Below are 20829 nucleotides of genomic sequence, written 5' to 3'. Positions count from 1 at the left end.
GAGAACAGCAGGACATGGACTCGCCCTGAACAGTAGGGAGAGGCTAAAAACCAATGGGGAAATATTGCACAGGAGAACAGACAAAGCCAGAGATGCCAAGCCAGCCCAGCTGCATTACGCAAACAGAGAGTACAAGCCCTGCTCTGTGTCGGACAGAGCCCAGACCAGCTGTGCTCCCCCAGCAAAGCCCATATTCCCCCGGAACCTTCCCGTCCCCCAGCAGTTTGTACACACAATCACGCGTTTATCTGCTGGAGTGTCGCAGCCAGACCTGTCAAAAACAAGCTTCTTGGGATGCCTGGAGCAGAATTTCATCCTCAGAAGAGGACTCCACTGTTGAGGCAGTTGACATGTAAGCAGTCTCCAATTGCAGTGCTGCTGCAAGGGCAGGTATCAGCACAGAGCTCCTCAGATTTCCCATCATATTTTTTAGGCAACAGGAAGCAAATGAGTGTGTACTTGTAGCCAGCGGAGGCACTCAGGCTGAGAACCTCCAACAAAGTGAATCTGGACAAATTTTTCTCCAGAATTACCAACACTAAGCAATCAGGACAATCAGGACCCCCACAGCACATAGGATGCTCTTAAAAAAAAAAAAAAGAAGGCTTAATATGAGACTTGCACCCTGGTTTCAGTTTGCTTAGACCACAAGTTCCTCAAGCAAGTAAACAGCAGTTGTGCTGTGTTTTGCTCATTTGCACAGTGCCAGCACTGGCCCAGGGTATTCTGCAAGCCACCAGTGTGACACCAGTAATGGGCTGTCCCAACACCCCTCCCTGTTCTCCCAGCAGTCACCTAGACCACGTCCTTGCAGGGAACCATTGCTTTTATAGAACTCATTCTTCCCTCTCTCTTCTCTTAACTCCAATCTTTTCTTTCCTGACAGCTCCTAAATTTCACTCTCCGCAGCCCCGCATGGGACCAAAGGCTGGAGGAAGGCAGGGTACAGCAAGCACAGGAAGGCAGGACACAGCTGAGTTGGGCCAAACCACTGCAACTCGGCGGCAGCAGCCACACTCACCTCTGCTGTGGCCACAGACCTCAAACCACCAGAGGTGAGAGGCTTTCAATGCCTTAAGAGGCTCTCAGCACCCCAGATTATCTCAGAGGAGGAAACCCAAGCTCTGACTGCTGCTCCTGGAACAGCAGCCCCGAGCAGACAGCACGTGCACCTGCTGCCTGCCAGAACTCACCTCAGAGAGAGGCCACAGAGACTGGGACAGGATCGGGGCACCGATGGGCTGCAGGCACAACCAGTCAGTCTGCTATGGTGAAGCCAAAGCCTGGCAACGGCTTGAACAACCATGGGGTCCCTGCAGCCATCCAGCCACCTGCTGCCATGTCACCTCAGGTGTGGGAGGGAAGGACAGGAGGATCTATGGCAGAAGCCTTCCTTGGGGTGCTGGGGAGTATGTATGGGCTCCAAGGAGCCTCCAGAGGCTCCAGCCTCAGCTCCAGCAGTGGCACTGAAGCTCGATGCCTGAAGCTGACAGTGTGATTCCCCTCTCAGTCTCTTCTGCCCCCTCCTCCAGCCACAGCTGGCCCAGCTTGTGGCCACCGTCACACAAACCCATGATGCTGACCCCAAGTGGAAAAGAAAGCTGAGCGCAAAGAGGACAGGAGACTGGTAGGACCCGCTCTGCACAACCCCCCTAAAAATACCTTCCCCCAACTCCAGTAGTCCCAGCATGGGTCCCCTTTCCTCACTCCACACAAGTTGGGGGTCTGGCACCTGCCAATGCCTCCCCCAGCAGGGCACTGAAGCAGCACGTGCAACAGCACGGGGAACTGCTTAAAGTGGAGAAACATGAAAAACATAGCAGTCTTTTAACTAAAATTGCACATCCTTCATGCCGCCAGGAAGACTGGTCAAGCTTATTATGTTAGCCTTCATCCTGCATTAAATACAATACTTCAGATTATACAATCAAATCCCTCAGGAATAGGCAGGCAGAGGGATTAACAAACAACAGGCTCCAAAGGGGTTGTCACAGTCAGAACAGCACGCGTTTGAGCAGCAAGAGCTTGCATGTTCTTTAAATGCACCCTCATTGGAAACTCTGCTCCTCTTCCCACTCCCCAGGGACAAGGGGCTGAGCTGATCAGCTGAGCATGCCTCATCTCAAGGACACCCATTCCTGCTCAGGAGCCCAACAAACGCCTCCCCCTTAGAAACTGCTCAGAGTAAGACGCTTGGTTTATTCAGGCTGTACTTTCTTAGCTGCTCTTTCCCAGGGAGAGCCCCCCCTCCACCACTCAAGCTGTGTTTCTCATTTACATTGAGCTTTGGCTTCAGCAACCAACCTCAGACTATTCAAACTCCTTCCCACAGGGAGGAGTCCCTGCTGAACTGTAAGTTTGGCTCCTCGATCTTTGGGCGTTATTATTTTATTATTGCTAGTACTAACACTTAGCACTTCACATGCTCAAAGTGCTCTGAAGGCGTATCTGTGTGAGTCTGGGCTGAAAAAAGCATCCATTAAAGTAACAACTTACCTAACACAACTGGTCTTTTGCACGTGTCAGTTCAAATCTGTTTCATTTAGCAATGGTTTATAGTAAATGTTTTCCTGTATTTTCCTCATTAGTTTGCTGAATCAATTAAGCCCTGAGATAATGAGCAGAACGCAACTCTTCTGTTACGCATCCTCAGTAAAACCTGTCTCTGAGAAGCAGTGCTGTGCCGCAGTGCTGTCCCCCTGGGCACCGCCTGTGCATTGCTTGCTCCACAGCCTCAGCACCAGAGCCCAAAAAACAAAACACCACCACTTGTTCTCCAGCACCAGCCCACTGGGGAAGCTTGACATGGAAAGGTTTTTGCTCATTACTGAGCACTCCAAATGCAGAAGTGACCAAACCATATAGACCCTTCTTCCACTCTAACCCCTGCCCTCATTCTGGGGACAGAGGAAATTCAAGTAAAGAGGTTAATCAGATGGTTATGGAAGCGCAAAGGATGAAGGTGTGAGTCAGGCTCCACTGGCCTGTGGCCAGCCCTCGTACTCAGAGACCATCCCCTCTCGCAGGCGGCACCTGTACAAAGCAAAAGGCGTTCTTCAGTGCTCTGAAAGCACTGTGCCTATTGACATCTCTACAGCTTCATCTCTGGAGGTCCTCCCTCTCCACCCATCCCCCTCCCAGTTAGGAAATTAAGATTATAATATTTGTATAATTTTAATTATTTCAAAAGTTGTTATAAATCAATGGTCCTACTGGATTCAGCAACGGAGCATCGCTCTGATTTGGTTAAAGTATGGAAAGCTTTCCTTTTCTGTATCGTTTTGTATTTTGTGCTCAGGATTTGTAGAAACTGCTGTTTTCAAAGCTTTTTGAAAGCTTTTTGCTGTGATACCATGAAATGACACTACAGTTAGGGGATCCCAAGGATGTAACATTGCAACCCCAGCTCCTCCCAAAGCTTGACACCTTTCTCCAGCAGCTTATGAGACAGTGGCCAAGTCACCGTTCTACAGTCAGACAGTCCCAGCACCGAGGATGTTTGCACACTGCCCAGAGCAGTGTCCTGGTTGGGAATGCCAGGGGAGACACCCACCCACCCCAGGGACATGCAGAAATCAAACCAAACGAACAAGTGCGGCAAAGACATCACCTGTGTCAGGTGCTCTCCAGATGTGGATTTCTGTCCCTGGAGCAGATATTTACCCCCAATTTCCTTCCCATTTAATGACCTGCCATACCAGTTGCCAAAAGCCCAACCTGAGCCCACGCCTGTAGATCCAAACACGCGCTTGCAGTTTCACTGGGGACTGGGACTTACACTTGGGGTTTGTACTCTGGACTCGACCATCTCACCAGAGCTCCCCAGTTCCCATGGCAGCACCCTCGGGAGCATGGCAGCAAACACGGGACTGTGATTCTGGCCGTGCTGCCTTCAGAGTAGGGGCACAGCAGAATGAGCTCAGTACCATGGAAAGGAGCTTGAAAACGCAAGTTAACACCTATCCTGTTGTCCACTGGATAAAAAGCCCAAGCTGAAGAGCCTCTTGTCGCACCCTGCAAGACTGTGGTTGTCCATAGGTCCAATAAACTGGAGAGGAAGGCACAGGGGCTGGTAACAGCAGATTGGGTCTGCTCAGACCATGGGCCATCACTGGCATCCCCATTGCTGCAGGGTGCCACAGACCCCACACCCCCCTCCCCAGAGACATCCCAATCCCAAACCCCATGAACCTGCGCAAGGAGCCAGCACACACCCCCCACGTTGGACAAGCCCCGCTGACACTCAGCAGGTATTGAGGCAAGATCATCATGGTCTTTGCTGTCACCCTGCTCACCAGCACACCCCATCCGACAGGGGCTCGTCCCGGCCCTGTTCGACCCGCGCCTCCCCGGGCACGAGCCGTCCCACGCCCCCGCGGCCTCGCTCCGCCGGAGCAGCGGCTGCCAGCAGAGCTGCTCTCCAGATGTTAGAAATTAGTACCGCTCCCTCTGCTCAAAAACGTCAATAAATTCTGCTGGCCCCTCAAAGTGGGAGATGCCATATAGACAGTCTGTCACCTCCTCTGCCTGATGCAAGGTGTTAAAGCCCAACCTGAAAATAAAGACTTACAATCATTTCTTTACCAACCCAACAGGATTCAAAAGAAAAAAACAACAACAACAAAAGAGAGAAAGAAACAAACAATAAGAAATAGCGAATAGGATCCCTCCTGCAGACCTAGGGGTTGGTCCCCTGCCACACTGTGCCCCTGGGGATGTGTGCTGGAGACAGTCACACAGCAGCACTGAAGACCTCAATTCAAACCCTGATGCTGCCACTCCTCTTATCAGAGGCATTGATCAGATGGACCTGAGCATCTTCCTCCCCACCATGAAAGAGGGCAGCAACACTGCCCCAGCACAGGGGCTGCAATGTGCCCAGGGCTCACCATGCCAAAGGCACTTCGAGTGCACGGCGCTGCAGCAACACCGCAGGCACAGCCCTGTGGCTCCTCCACCTGGGGCATGGCAACGCCTCTGGCAACATCCACCCGCCCCTGCCCATGGAGCCGCTTCTTCCTCGAATCAAGAATCCCAAGCCTCATCCATCCCGTCCCCAGCACAGAGGAGCAGTCACACGCCCCATCCATCCTGCCCCTGCTGCAGCTGAGTGGTCTCACGCCTGCACGCAGCCCCTGCAGCCGGGAGCCACCGGCTGCCACGGGCCACCCCGGCGCATGGCACACGAGCCTGGCTGGGAGGCACAGCTGCACTGCTGTAGGTAGCGTGCAGTGGTGCTCAGGTGGTTATAATTGATTGTTTCCAACCACCACCGGTTCCAGCTTGCCCAGTGTTTGCATTAAATTACCACAGCCAGGGGCTCAGACCTATTATGTTTCCAACAACTTACCGGGAGAGGTCATCAGAGCAGAGTGTCACAACGGCACAGCTGAACAGATGCCTGTTGGGTTTACAAGGCGTAGCGAGGTGTTTTTACAACATCCCCAGGTGCCCCTACACATCTCATGGTGCCTTATTCACCCCTCCGGGTGCCCTCAGCCCCATCAATCTTCTCACTCAATCACTGTAAATCAGACTGAAAAATCAGAAAAGAGATGGCAAATCCCTTCATTTCCACCCACTGAGATCCTGTAGCTGAGCCTGCACCCATTGGACCTTCCAGGGAGTGAATTCACATTCTCATGTGGGAGTCAAACATCTGCTCTGGAAAACACCTGAGGCTACACAAACAGAAGTGGTTGAAAATCTCTGAATGAAGGGATACAGTCAAAGTCTTTCTGTAATTGTATGAGAAGCTCTCCAGAGTGAACCAGTGTCCTCCCCCCATGATGCATCTTCCAACAACGGCTTTAGCCAAAATGACCCTTCTCCTGTTTTCCACCTAAAGCATTACTTGGTTACAGGGGATTTGATGAGCTCAATGGACCAAATTTAGTCTGCACGTCGAGTTACTGGGAATGACAAGGTCTGCACAGCCAGTTGTTGGCACAGCTCTCCAGAAACCAGTGGGGTGACTACGACCCCTCCTCTGACAAGGAACCAGAGCATGCCTCTCCCACCCAGCCAGCACCAGCCAGCAGCACTGGCCCAGGGCTTCCGGAGCAGGCAGGCACTGTGCCACAGCCAGGAGCTGCTTTCTGTTCCCTAAAGCAGCACAACTTCTGGTTTCCGGGCACAGAAACTTTTGCCATTTCAACCGAATTTCCCTTTGCAACTTGGGACCTGTTTGAGCTTGAGATGCAAAGCAGTGACAAGCCCTGGGGCCCCGCGAAAAGCATTCCCACCACCCACCTTCAGCTTGGGAGCACCGACCCACTCCCTGTGAGATTTCCCTGTTCAACACAAAGTGCCAGGGCCGTGCCAGCCCTGGCAGTGGGAGAGCCCCCGGGCACTGGCACCCTGCGGAGCTGAGCCTGCCTTCCCGGGAAGGACAAGGTTCACACGGCTCCAGCTCTCTGCTCCCCACTACCTGTGTGCACCTTGACTGCAGCAGCAGGTCACGTTTCCACATAAATTGTCAAGGAAAGCTACCCAACAGCTGACCACGACTCACTAGTATCAGGTGAGAGACAGAGCAGGTAAGCAGTGCTCAGGGCTGGATCCAAAGCCAGGCAAAGCTCAGGTTGTGGCTTAAACCTCTCATCTGGGGCATCCCGGGCCCCACCGGTCCCTCTGCTGGCAGCCCAGTCCCTCGCCCCCAGCCCCTGAGCGGAGGCTGGAGGGACACAGATCTTCCACTATCTGCAAAGCAACATCCCAAAGCAAAACTGATGGGAGTGACAAGGAGCACGGCGCAGCTCTGCAGTACTGGGGCAGGGGCACCTTGGGGTGGTGCCAGCAACTCCAAACACAGCCTGTGCTGCAAAGCACAGAAACTAGGCCTGCTACAAGAACTCCTGCCTCATTTTTAATGAAGAAATTAAGTGTAAATTCCCAGTTTCCTTTCTGTGGCTAATCCTCTGGATTTATTTGAGTAGATGTAAGGTTAGAGCACAGTTAGTTTCATGTTTGGAATTTCTAAATTAGTATAAACCGGTACTTCAAAGTAACTCAGCTCCTACAAAAACCAGTCCCACGGAGATGCCACAGTATATTTGGACAGTAAGTAGATGCTTTGTCATATTCCCACGTGTATATGAGGTTTTTTTTCTTTGGGAACATTTTCTGACTGGTTTCAAACCACATTTCCATGCCCAGGCACACATATATACAGAGACTGTTTATACAGTCTACCCAAGGAGTTCGTTTTATTTAACAACCCGTTACAGTACAGCTCGTTGGTGGGTATCTCATCATTACACCCCCAAACGCTGCGTTCAGTGACCATGCAGGATCTGACACAAAGCCACAAGAGCCAGAAACTTGAGAATTAATGCTGAAACGCATCATTATCCCATGCCGCTGTGCCTTTGGTTTTCAGCAGAGCAAATAAACTGGATTTTCAGCCTTTTTTGAGTTGGAGACCCCAAAACATTTCCCAGGAGAGATGCAGATCCCTGGCCAGCAAACCTAACCCTAATGAATACAAGTCTGCTTTCCCAAGGTACCTCTCTGGGAGTTTTTGGGAGAGCATGGGGCTCATGCAGAAACCACAGAAGACATTGAGTCCGGCACAGCCCCAAGCGTGGGATGGGGTTTCCAGTTCAGCTTTTCCTCAAGCGCGCTTCCTCATCAAATAGTGCATTTTATTTTGTGTTCAGCTCAGACCCCCCCGTCAGCCACTGCTTGGACTGCTTGGCATCTCCACTGTGGAGATGCCTGGAAATCCACAGTCATTGCCCTTCTGCTACAGCTACGGCCAGGAGAGTGGGGCTGGGGCTGTCAGCAGCGTCCTCATCTCCCTGCCCAAAAAGGCAGCTGCTGGCTGGAGCGGCACAAAGGTGCTCAGCTATGACCCCTGCCAAAACACCCATGGAAAGACAGAGCAGTGGTGAGAGGACACTGTCAGGGCTCCACTCTGCTGGGACATGGCAGTGACGCAGCGTGGCCAAAGGAACAGCCAGGCAGACCTTTGGTTTTGGTGGCTCCAAGGGGGACAGTGCTGGGACACCCCACACGGCCACTGCTCCCGGGCCAGTGGGAAGCTGGGGATGGGCTCTTGCCTACTTTGCTTTCACAACAGCTCCAGCATCCCACAGCTGCGCCGCACTCCAGCCACGCAGCCAGCATGACCTTCAAACCCACTGGGCCTTGATCCTGCTGGGGCAGAATAGCTCAAATATGAAGTAAACCCACACAGTGTCCTCGGAATTTGATAAGCTCTGTCAGCACGTTGCTGCAAACACTGTTCCAGGCAGTCTGCTCCAGAGAACTCATACTCCTCCCTTATGGGGGCTTGAGTCCAAATTCCACACGGGCTTTGAGTGGGCAACACGCCGCAGTGATTCCATGCAAGTATTCCATTTTAGCTGCATGTGTTACAAAGACCAGCATTTGACACAAAATTCATTATAAAAAGCTATTTCTGTTGAGGGGAAGCAATCCTAGAGATCACCCACTCACTCTCAGTGCAAGAACCCAACCAACCTAAATCCTTCCCTCACAAGTCCTCCTTCCCCTGAGCTGCGCTGCGAAATCATCTCCTCCCTATGTGACTTTTTAGCAATGCTCATTGAGAAGAACCACCGCCCCCCACTCCTGACCCAGGCCATCCTCCTCTGCACATTTTCTCTGCGTCTCACAAAGCCGTTAAGCTTAATTGCAAGTTAGCACTTCTATCAAAGCAAGGGGACTATTCCCAGGCTGAGCTGGTGGCTCCCCTTGCCCAACCTGGGGAACACAGGCTGATCAGCCAGTTGGCAGAGATGTGCTGTCCCCAGGTCCACCTGCCCCATCCGCCCTCCACAGTCCTCTGTGTGGCCAGTGCCACATGGTCACAGTGGGAACCAAACAAGTGGCTGGCACCACATCAATGTGCACAGGGACAAAGCCCCTCGTTCGGTGCCAGCCTCCCTCAGGCCTCTCAGCACGGTGCTGAAGGATAAGGAGCCAGGTCCCGCACGGACTGGCACTGAGCAGCAGTGCTGTGGGGATGGACAGGGAAGGCTGGCATGTTAACTGCCCACTCCCAAAAACCCTCACTGGCAGGCAAGCGCTGGAGCTCCCTAGCTGAGTCACAGCAAGTGCTGCAGGAGAGAAGCATTCAATTAGACTGGAGAGCACACAAGGGGGCAATGATTTTCCTCTCACACCGCATTACGCCTAACAGCCCGTGCTCCGGATTTGTAACAACCAACAACTTCAGCTGAGCACGCGCTCGGAATGAATCAGGCCAACATTACGGGATTTTTTCTTCCAAAAGGAGCCTAAAACCCAACTGCCTGGTCCTCAGGAAGAACTAATGAGCCACACTTGCTAACACCAGAGCACCTATCAGTGATGCACAGGCAAAAGGAAAACTGGAAACCCACTAACAGGAGAAGTGGAGCTCACAATGGGAAGGCAGATAGACCCTGATTTGCTCCACCGGACCAGCTGCTGCTTTAATACATTTTCCTGCTGCATTTCTAGGGCTGGGACACAAAATGTGTTAGAGTCTTCGCTGTCTTGAAGGTGGAAATTGATGTTAGGTTTTTGCAGCACAAAGACACCAAATATTACAACTCTTCTCTTGACGCTGCCACTCTGGGACTTGAAAACGAAAACAGCTTGTTAACTTGTTGGCAATTCTAATGATTAAGTAAAAGGTTCTCCTTCTGACTGGTAGGACGGCTTCCCAGCAGGCTCAGTCAGCGGTTTTAGAGGAATATGCTTCAAATAAATGGGAAATGTAGAAATATTAGGCATGAACGAATATTAATGTTATGCTTCATTTATACCCTGCTGTACTTGACATCAAAGGATCTCAAAGCAGCTTTACAAATGCAATATGACACTACATGAGTTGGGTTTCTGAATAACAGTAAGAAATACAGGAGTATGTGCAACACTGAGGTACCTCAGGTTAAACAACTGGTCCAAGGCCAGCAGCAGTGTCAGTTGGGACCAGAACCCAATCTCCTCATCCACCATATATCACCACCAGTCATACTGCTCTCTCCACAGGAATGAATTTTCTTGCAGCCTGATCTCGCCACAGTGGCAAACACGGAGGGTTCCAACTGACTCCCAATGGGCTGGCAGTGCTCAGTGATTCTAGCTCACATCCCCAACCCTCATGTCCCCTGTCACACACCCCTTCAGGAACACAGTGTCCTTCTTAGACAGCCTTTGTGGTATCACTGACAACATCCTGGTCTCCTTCCCTGCCTACCCAGGGAGCTCTCAGAGAGGAGAGTGCTACCAGGAGCACGCCTTACAGTGGAACAGTATGACAGGCCAAGACAAAGAAGGAGTAAAACCTCATCTGTGCCAATCTCCCTGGAGTCACTGGGGAATTAACTGTCTAAATACCTTATCACATACAGCACTTGACACTTTCAACATCAACAGACTGATATTAGTCAATATTATCTTCTTTACTGAAGAAAAGTTAGAAAAAACAGTATCTCCCCAGCAGTCCTGGAGCCCCGGGGGAGCTCAAGGGTGAGTGGTACTTCTACCACTGACTTTCAGTTATGACCAAGCTCACTCCTCGGGCACCCCCAGCAGCCTCAGCCCCAATGCTGCCGCTTAACCCGCCTGGTAGAGACCGTTCAATCCTGCCAGGGGATTCAATCCTGAGGGGCTGATCTGCAGGGATGCTGAGCATCAGCCACAGCCAACAAGAACTGAGGGTGCCTTCGCATCCTGTAAATAGGATTCTTGACTCCCAGTGACTCCTCTGAGAGCCATGACCATGCCAAGGTGTCAGGACTGAGAGTGTGGAATTAGCTCAAACTACCAGATTTCCTGGCTGTTGGGTAGCTTTGACTTTGCCATCAGGGAAAAACTGTTACACTTTGCTAGAGTAGGTCTATGAACCAGTGCATTAAGGCTACATATTTTACCACAGCGTGGAGATGCCACACTAAACACTCCGGTTACCATGGGAAACCTTTCTCTCTGCCACTGGCATTGCACAAGGAAGCCCAAGCCCAAATGCTCTACCTCGCCTTTGAAATCAAACAGATGTTTTCAAGATCTTTGATGGAGCTGAGTTGTGCACACTTCCCAGAGGAAGGAAAAAATGCAGCATTAAAGCAGACCTTTTTTCTCTCTTTTTTCTCAAGTATCACATGTTCTTAGTGAAAAGGAAAACAGACATCTCTGTCTGGTGCTAACATTTACAGCCACTTGGTAACAAACTGTGACAGTGGTCAACTTCTGTCCCGAACGCAGGGAGCCAAGGTACCTAGCGTACGGTCCCCGGCAGGGCTGCCCGCCGCGGGACGGAACGTGGGGTCGGTGATGCCCACAGACCCCCGTCGCGCAGGGCACCCGGGGACGGGGCGTGGGAACGACGCTGTCTCCGGGCAGGTGGGGGGGTGGTCTCCGGGGAACGCGGGGCGGGGAGAGTCGAGAGGGGAGAGGAGCGGGGAGAGCGGGGTGTAGGGCTCGGCCGCCCGCCCGGGACGGCCCCCGGCCACGGGACGCGCTCCCGCCCGAGGGACGCGGCAGCAGCGGCGGCGGGGCGGGACGGGACGGGGCCACTGTCCGCCCGCCGGCCACCGGCTCCCCGCGCTCCCCCGCCCCGGCGGTACCCGCCGCACGCCGTACCTGTATGTTCCTCTTCTCGCAGGCCGGGCCGGTGCCCTGCACCACGCTGTCCAGCACGGTGACCATGCCGGCGGCCGGGCTGACGAAGCAGGAGTTGCGGGCGGCCCGGATCGTCTCCTCGATCTCGGCGAAGCGGAAGACGCAGAGCGCGGACTGCGGCCGCCCCCCGGCACCGCCGGCCCCGGCCCGCTCGAAGACGCCGAAGAGCAGCTCCTCGGGGGGCGGCGGGGCCGGGGCCGGGGCCGGGCCGGGGGGCGCGGCGGGGCTGCGCCAAGCCGCCCGCGCCGGGAAGACCGAGACGAGACGGGTGAAGGCGTCGGCGGCGCCGCCGCAGCGCAGCCCGAGCTGGATGTAGGACTCGGTCAGCTTCTTGGTCTCTCCGCTGCCGTTGAGGGTGGCCTCGGCTGGCTCGCCCAGGCAGATGCGGGCCAGCAGGCTGTGCGCCGGGCTCTCCTTGTCGCCCGCGTTCGCCTCGCTGTTGAGCGCCAGGTAGGCGTAGGGGCGGCGGGCGCGCGGCGCGGCCCCGCGCTGCAGGAAGGCGCGGACGAAGCTGAGCTTGTGCCGCGCCTTGTCGCCCTGCTTGATCTTGAGGATGTTGTCGTCGGAGGGGTTGATGTCGAAAGTGAAGAGCTTGGCCAGGTCGCCGCGGGCGTTGAGGGCGCGGATGGCGATCTCGGGCGTGTTCTCGAAGCGGTGGTCCTCCAGGCTGCGGTTGCGGGGAAAGAAGGGGCTGCCGAAGCCGGTGTAAGTGGCGGCCACCAGCAGCCGCGCCCCGCCGCCGCCGCCGCGGCGCAGCACGAGCCCCACGGTAGAGGCGTTGGGATGGTTGGCCGCCACGTTCAGCATACTGGGGAAGACGGTGACAGAGTCGCTGCCGCCCGGCGGGAAGCGCACGGCCACCGCCGAGATGTTGGCCATGCTGCGCAGCTGGCAGAGGCCCTGGTAGATGGAGCCGCAGACGACGAGGACGCCCTGCTCGGGGTCCGGCTGCAGGATCTTGTTGTAGTTGTTGGTGAGCACCCTGGGGTGCTCGCAGGAAGCCTGTGGCAGCTGCGGCGCGTGGCACAGCGGGCTGTCCAGCACCGGCCCCACAGCCGCCTCCGCCTCCAGCGCCAGCTCGCCCCCCGACAGCTGGAACAGCCGGTTGACGGCCGCCAGGTAGACGCGGGAGCCGGGGCCGTCCAGCGCGAAGTTGTTGGTGGGGGTGGGAGAGAGGAACTTGCGCTGCACCTCCAGGCCGGCGGCACGGTCGGGCAGCAGCAGCGGCAACAGCAGCAGCGGCAGCAGCGCGGGGGGCCGCAGCTCAGCGCCCGCCGCCGGGACCGGAGCCGGAGCCATCCCGCCGCCCGCGCCGCCGCGCCGCACAGTGCATGAGCCCGTCGCCGGGCGCGGGAGGGGCGGGCGCGGGGCCGCTTCCTGCGGAGGCAGCGCCCGCCGCCGAGCGACGCCCGCGGGAAGTGGCGGCCGCGGCGGGGGGCGGCGGGGGGCGGTGGGGCGAGCGGCCGCGCCCCCTCCCTGCCCCCGCCCTCCGCCCGCCCCCGCTCCCGCCCTCCCGCCGGTACTCACCGCGTCCCGGTGCGGGCCCGTCACGTGCATGCGGTGAAGTTACCGATGTCCCCCGCACCGCTGACCGGGTGGCACCGAGAGGCTGCGGACAGGGCGGCTCCCCGCCGCAGGAGGGGTTCCTCCGAGCTGTCCCTGTCCTCTCCGCTGCCGCCGCCGCGTTTTCGAGCAGGACGGGCCGGGGGGGAAGGGGCGGGGGAAGAAGCACTTTTCCTAGCTGCGGAACAGCACGGCGAGGCGGCACAGGCAGCCTTCCACAGCCCCCTCGCAGCCCACTGCCCCCCACCCACAGCCCCCGCTTTACCGCTCGCCGGGCACCGGGCGGGGAGCGAGGCGCGGCCCCACCCCCGGAGCGGCTCTGCCCGCACGGCCTGTCAAAAGTGGAGCTCAGAACGGCCTGCGCGTCTCCTCTGCCCTCCAACGGGCGCCGCTTTAACTGTGGAGACAAGAAAGACCCAGAGAAAGAAGCGATGTTTTCTGAAATTACACCCACTGCGATGCTGTGGGGATCAGCCCCCGAACCACCGCCCCATCCCTCCACATGCGCGTGGAGGTGCCGCTTCACACTTGCCGTTTTCTTCCCCGTCTGCAGGTGTGTGAACTGACCCCCTCGTCGTGAGAGAACGCACCCGAGACCTGGGTGAGGCTGTACGGAGAGCCAGGGTCCGGCCCGGGATGGGGGCTGACCGGGCCTCGCGTCCTGCAGCGGACGCTTTGTTTGCCCACGTAGTTCATGTCCCTGCAGGCTACATGAAAGAGCCCTGGGCGATTGCCCAGCACAGCGCTGGCCTCCTACCACGGGATCGCGACACAGGGCAGAGCCGCGGGCTCAGGGGTCACCCAGGAGGGACCGGACTCCTTGGGCACCCCACCGAATTCCCCATGCAGGAGGGGACACGGGTGGGCCCCAGTGCATGGCACACTCAGCACTGTGTGGACCTTCAAGCCGAAGCAATGGTAGAGCCGACAGCCAAGAGGAGTGGCTGTGGGATGTGGGCACAGCATCGTTGTCTCCAGACTGAGTTTCCACTAAGAGCAGAGCACCCAGGCACTGGAGGAAAGTCAGGGGGAAGCTCGTAGGCTCGGCCTCCCAGTGCAGCTGCAGCAGTTACACCAGCGTAACGGTGAGGGTTGAGCGTGGAGGCACTTTACCACAAACAAATAGCCAGCAGCAGTTAAAACAAGGGGGGGAAATGGAGGCTGCTGTTTGGTCACCGCTGCCTGGAAATGCTGTGCAGGCGAGCCCCGAGACCTGTCCTCCCTCTCCCCAAGCTGTGCCTTACTGCCCTGCCTCTTCTCGTGGCACGGATCTTTCGTTATACAAAACATGTTAGTGAGGCTGGTGGGGATTCTGCACGACTTCTGTTCTGGAGAGAAAAATCCTCTGTTGTTGTCTAATCTCATTTCTACACCTGCCAATTTCCCTCTCCCTCTCCTGTTCTCCTCGCCCTCTTCAGAGCACTAATTAATACACAGCTGCCTTGGCCATGCCATGTCCACTGAAAATCTGCATTGAATTAAATGCTATGCTTTCGTGCTATCTAACTCATTGTCTCTGCTAATCGTATCCTTAATTAATAGAGTATTAGCTGTTTTTGAGTATGGGGCTTCCAGTTGTTAGTAGCTTTTTTTTCCTTAAACTACAAGTTAGCAGTTTCTAAATGTGATCATGTCTTTAATTGCATAGAAATAAACCCCCATGATCCCAAACCCTTAATCTGCCTATTTTAGGATTTCTTATGGCTGCTTACCCTGATAGCAGGGCATCTTCCATATGAAATCAGCCTTATAAGGCATATCAAATTAGGTTCCAGATTACAGTGAATTAAAAAAAAATAGGCCAAAGAACATTGAAAAAATGTGTGACTTACCCAAAGATATCCAGTACTGGCTCTGTCAGAAAAAATCCCCCAGAGCTCTGACTCCCATTGCCTATGCTGAGAATTTATCTACACTGATACAATTAAAGACAAAATATTTGTGGTATTGAAGGATTATTTGACAAAGATTTTATTGTTGTTGTTAGGAAACAATTCTCTGGTAAGATGCTTTGAGGGGAATATTTTCCAGAAATGATTTCCCACCCCTATTATCTGAGCTGTTAGAAGCTCCACTGAGTATTTCAGGGTAATGCTCCTAATGGAGTAGTAGAGATTTTTAAATCTCTCATACACAGATCTCACCATTATTTTTTGTTCAGGAAGAAAAAAAGGTCAAAATTAAACCACAAACCTCTTGTCATAGAGCATCACCCCCTGCCAAAATCCCTTCCCGTTTGACTCCTGTGCAGGTTGGAGGATACCAGGCTCTCAGACAGCTCTGGTGGGGAGAGGGGCTGCATACACAGGAACTCAAAACTGCTTTAATTATTAATAAATATATTTACACAAGAACAGTTTCCCTTTAGGGGAAACATGAGTTCTCATGCAATTACTCAGGTTATATTGACTCGACACTGTCAAAAAACTAAGATTTCATCACTTTAATACAAGGAGTATAAACATCTATTTATTTAGCAGAGTTTATCTGAAAGGTACCCGTAGAGCCTGTGGATTTGGAAAGGAAGTCCACCCTTGCAGCTGGAGATGGCCAGGTTTTTCTCGGCAGCTCTTGGCCAGCACCAGCAGCTCATGGTGCTGCTCACCAGTCAGGCGTATGGGACCCACCGCTGCCTCGAGGCCTGGCAGCAGGAACCCCCGGGGACCTGGGAGAAGAGCAACAGCCTTCGTGTCTTTGTGTGTGACACTGAGTGCATTGGGAAGGCCTGACCGGGTGGCACGTGCTGCTGCATGGAGCAGCTGCCCCTCCTCTGCCCACAGGGCCCTGCAGAGAAAAGGCCCGGGGGGTCCAGTCACTGCAGAGGGGCCACAGGGCACCATGGCAGAGGAACAACCACTCCAGAGCTGCTGCCAGAGAGCCCTGGCTGTGCAGCTGGTCAGAAGGTGCCTCTGTTCTTACCCAGGCAGCCAGTCCTCATTTTTTCCCCTCTCCTTCACATTTGCCTCTCAGTGTGCAATTTGGGTTATTTCTATATGATTGCGGGTTGGCAGGAGACCACAAGGTGCCTTCACAAACTTACAAACAATGTGTTTTGAATCTCTTTGGCCACTCACTTTCCCTCTCAGAAACCCGTACTGATGGAAAATGGCAATTGAATAGCTGTACTGCATCAGAGCAGGAGTCCAGCCCTTACCTTCTCCCCGTCCTGATGGAGGCCATAAGTGGTTATCCGAGAGAAGAAGGGTAACAGGAGAGAGTGGAGTGGTCCCACTTGATCTCCATTGTCCCAGCCCAGAGATGGTCAGGACAGGGCTGTCCCTGGAGCATCGTTTCTGAACAGAGAAGAGCCAGAAGGGGAGATGAGGAGGAGCTGAGAAGCACTTAGACATAGAGAAATCATTGCCTAAACAAGAACTGTTCACTGATCACCACACTCATCAGATTCTCTCCAGCCCTGCCTGTCACCCTGCCCTGATCCAGCCGGTTGATAGTGTTTAGTGTCATCAGACTGGACACATCAGCAAGTGCTCGCCTGGGGACTTCAGGGCACTCAGAAGTAACAGAGGGCTTGGAAATAGACTGGTTAGCAAACATCAGTGTGTTTTTGGATAAGTGTGGACGAGTCCTTATTTTATTGTTATTAATCTGTATTGCAGGCACTGCTCATGGGGAAGGAGGCCAGACTGTTGTTACTGTTATTACTAGTGATTTAGCACCACTGCTAGGTGGTCTTAGCAGAAAGACTAAGACAAGGTCGCTTCCCCAACGTCCTTTAATCTAAACACATGCTCCAGTGCAGTCCCAGGTTCTGCTGCAAATGGCTGTAACAGGAACCACAGGAGCACAGAACGCTCCTGTGCCACTCTGCTACCAGCCTCCAGCCCTGTTTGAGCAAGGGTGAGAGTGATTTATGGGGACCTGAGGCACTTTGCTAAGTAAAATCACCCTTTTATTCTTCAAGCCTCTTTGTTTTCAAATATGAGCCTTTCCCAGTGTAATATAGAGCCTTGCTCTCCTCAGAGTGTGTAATGCAGTCATAACCTTGTCTGCAGCGTGCAGCCAACTGACATGTTCACCATGAGGGATTTGCCTCCAGAGGGGAGCTGTGCAGACAGAGGCTGTGAGCACAAAAAGGTTTCCTTCTAGGTTAATGACAGATACAGTGCTGGTGAAAGTTCACATGCACAGTAACGGCAGGATGTTCTGGACTGGGAGGTTTATCACAAAGCATTAAAGAGATGTGTCTTTGGTAGCCTGTGCTAGGATTAACCTGGGCCCTGCAGGTAGTGAGGAGCTCTTTCACCTCCTGGACCCACACTGGATGCAAAAGCAGCAGGTTGCCCAGTTTTCCCCAGATCTCCTTGGTGACCTGTTGCTTTTATTTTCCTTAGAGGCTTGAGAAGGGCTCAGCACTCAATTGCCCCAGCTTCACACTGGTCAGGGCTGGAGGTGCGGCTGGTGAGCTTGAATGCAGCTCCAGCTCTGATCTGTGGGAAGCTCAGCCTGTGCTGGGGTGGTGGCCAGGTGAAGCACAGTCCCTTCCACCCCAGTTGCCCTGATGGTCTCTCATCCCTACCTGTCTCTCGTCAACGTGGGCATCACGGGCAGGCGCAGGTGCCCGTGTGCACGGCAGAATAGGGCTCTTCTTTGGCTGGGTCCAGCCAGCCCCGGCATTAGGGGGTTTCTGTGAGCAGCAGTGGTTTTCACACCATTTTGCCTGGGCTGGCCGTGCAGGGGCTCATCAAGCCACCCAGGACTGCAGGGCACTGCCCACAGCACTGTGGCACGAGGGGGACCAGCCACATCCTGCCCATGCCAGGCCCTGTGCGTCCTGACCGCCTGCCAGCCGTGTAGGATGCGGGACTTGGCTCCCAGCAAAGGAAGCAAATGCAACATAAAGCAGAGCATCCCCTCATGGGATTCCCAGCAGGGGCCATGCTGATTGCTCAAAACAAAGCTTGGCTGCCTTGGAAGGGAGCCCGGCTCTTGCCCTGGAGTTCACACATGAAGGCCCAACTGAGCCACACAGCAAAGCCCTGCAACAACAACCAGCAAGGCTGATCCTACTAGCTTTGTTCAAACATCCTCCACCAAAGCCTGAAGGAGGTTTTTCCTTATGAAGTCAGGCAGGATCGTGCTGCACACTCTGCAATATGCTAACTTCCCCTGAGCAGTTGCTAAATACGTGCTTAAGTAGACAGGCCACCACTACTCGTTAACCAAAACAAATGGGAAAGGGGGAAAGCTTACAACACAACAATTGCTTTCAATTAGAGGATATATCTATTGCCAAAATATGTCGGCGGGATTCGACAGACTACATTTTTAACTGTGTACTACTGAAGAACAGGCTGCGCTAAAATGCAGCCTAAACTAAACAGGAGTTTAATCCCTTCCCTTCCTTCCCACAGCATAATCACCGGGCTGTAAATACATTATTACAGCCCACACTCCCCTTGTTAACTGCAACCAATTTGACTTACCTCAGTGGCTTCAATGTTATTCTCTCCCATGTTCACGGAGCTTATTGAGTCTTCAGTGTTGATGCTCATTTTGTGCTTTGAAGTGGAAGGGTTAAATGTGGTTAATTGTAAATTTATTGTTTGTTTTGTATGTCTTAATACAATCCTAAGCATTTTGGTTAACACTTCATGTTGCTTTAAAAGATATACCACGTTGCACTGAGCTCCGAATCATTCGGTTTATCCATTTCTGAGCACCTTGCTGAACAGAGCAGACTCCAGACCAGCTCCAGATGTACCCTCAGGTTGGAGGACCCGTTGCCAGCAAAACTCTGTACACCTCAGGTGACACTTTACACCTTACATGCCCAACTCCTTCTGACAGACTCTTCCCTAGTCCTAGCTGGGCACCCGCAGCTGCCACCTGCCCTGAACCAGTTCCACAGACACTGCTGGACCCAGAGCTCGTGCAAGTTCTGGGCTTCTGCCAAGGTCAGCCCCAGCTTCAAGTCACTTGTCCTTGCTGTGACCTTTGGCCAGCCATCCAGCGCTTGCCCAGCACAGCCCTGCGTGCCGTCCCGTAGCTTCTATGTCCAAGCTGTGGTGCTGACTCTGCCAGCCTGATTGTCAGCTAGCTTTAACCTAAGTCTCATAACACCAGCAGCCTCAGCCACAAGCCTTGTTCAGATAGCCCTTGACAGCATCATCTCCAAAAACCTATGCAAGCAGTAACTACTGCACCAGCACCCTAACTTTCACTCCCTGCGCTGTCCCTGCTTGAACTTCAGCCCAGAGGTCTGTCCAGGCAGCCACCTGCAGCCCACTCCAAGCCCTTGCCCTGCACCCCAGCCCTGCCCACGACGTGCCCATGCCAAGGGCAAGCAGTTCTCTGCCATTATGGGCAGACCCTGCTGGCCCTCCCTGCCCTCCACGGGGGCTGATCAGGTCGTGCAGCACTTGCACTGTGTTCTGGCCCTTCAACAGAGGTGTGGGGTCAGCCTCTCCCAGGAACTTACTAGCAGGCACTGGTTACAAATGTGCCCGCTGCTTTTACAAGGAAACCTGAAATGTTTTCATACCTGTGTCTTGCAACGGTTTGCTGGTTGCAGTCCTGAGCTACAGCTCTGGCCGTGGCACACAGCAGCACGTGGTTTACATTGCCTCTAATAGCTGTCTGTCAATATAATGTCACTCGTGGGTGTCAGCCCGTGTATATTTTTGGATGTATTGTAGACAGCAATCTCATTCTTGACATTTCCCTGGTGACCCCAACAGTCTGAAAGGGTTCCACATTTCTCATGTGCAGTCAACACATTCATTAACCTTACAGATAAGTCAAAAGTTGAAAGTCACACACAGACACATACATGTAGAAAAAAGGCATGTATGTACATACACAGCTAAAATGTCAGCAAGCCCTGTGGCTGGACTAGTTTCAGCATTTTGAATTTTGTAGCACAGAAGGAGAGTTCTCAGGTAGCTCCAGTTCAGCTTGCAAAGATACTGTCCATGCACAATCCCCATGTTTCTGTGCACAAATACGTATTTGTGTTTGAACTCATCACAAATTCAAGAGTGTAAAATATGTGATGTTACCAGTGTATTAATGGAAACAGTCACATGAACCTTTATACAAGTGAAACCATTTTTTTCTTTGAGCTATCTGGATAACCCAGTGCAATGGGCATCCAAAGTGCTTCACCCACCAGTGAATGTGATGCTGAAACTGAGCAGAAGTAGTAAAGGAAAGACAGATGAAGCAAGGTCAGCTGTTATGGCTGAGGAAAGTGGGAAAGGTAACTAAACAACATAAATAATTAAAATGACCTTTCAACGCTCTGTTTTAAAATATAAACACCATGCAGTTAGAGACTGGGGTAGTTTTATCACTTGAATGTCAGCTCAGCTGTTCCATCTTTCTATCCAAGCAGTTGTCTTTGTACTATTTCACATCTACCTATTACATTGTACACAGGTGTGCAGCGTATTTCAGGGGTCATAGGTGTCCCTGGTATCCCTTTTCTTAGCCTCTTCTGCTCCACAAGGGTAGAAGGACTCATACACATCAGTCTGCAACCTTACCGTGCTCCATGCGAGTGACATAGTTGCTTACAGAGCGATAGCTCCAGTGAGTTAAATGGCCTGTTAGCCCTGCAAAGGCTGGGGAACTGCAGCAACCCTTCCCTTCATGGGGTTTGTCTGAAGA

At 53.5% G+C, this 20829-nt stretch overlaps 1 protein-coding gene across 1 annotated transcript in view; it reads right to left on the bottom strand.

Annotated features, from left to right (window-relative positions):
- The window catches only part of PLXND1 (plexin D1), a 69474-nt gene extending 56480 nt beyond the window's left edge, over window positions 1-12994 (bottom strand). The window contains exon 1 of the mRNA XM_032699111.1: window positions 11599-12994. Within this exon, the coding sequence (XP_032555002.1) occupies window positions 11599-12936 (1338 nt within the window). The 5' untranslated portion in view covers window positions 12937-12994. The remainder of the gene's footprint in view (window positions 1-11598) is intronic.
- Between the last annotated feature and the right edge of the window lie 7835 nt (window positions 12995-20829).

Source organism: Chiroxiphia lanceolata, chromosome 11 (assembly GCF_009829145.1).
Source record: "Chiroxiphia lanceolata isolate bChiLan1 chromosome 11, bChiLan1.pri, whole genome shotgun sequence".
Lineage (NCBI taxonomy): Eukaryota > Metazoa > Chordata > Aves > Passeriformes > Pipridae > Chiroxiphia > Chiroxiphia lanceolata.
The sequence above is the reverse complement of the archived record's forward strand: the minus strand, read 5'-3'. Positions and strand labels throughout refer to the sequence as shown.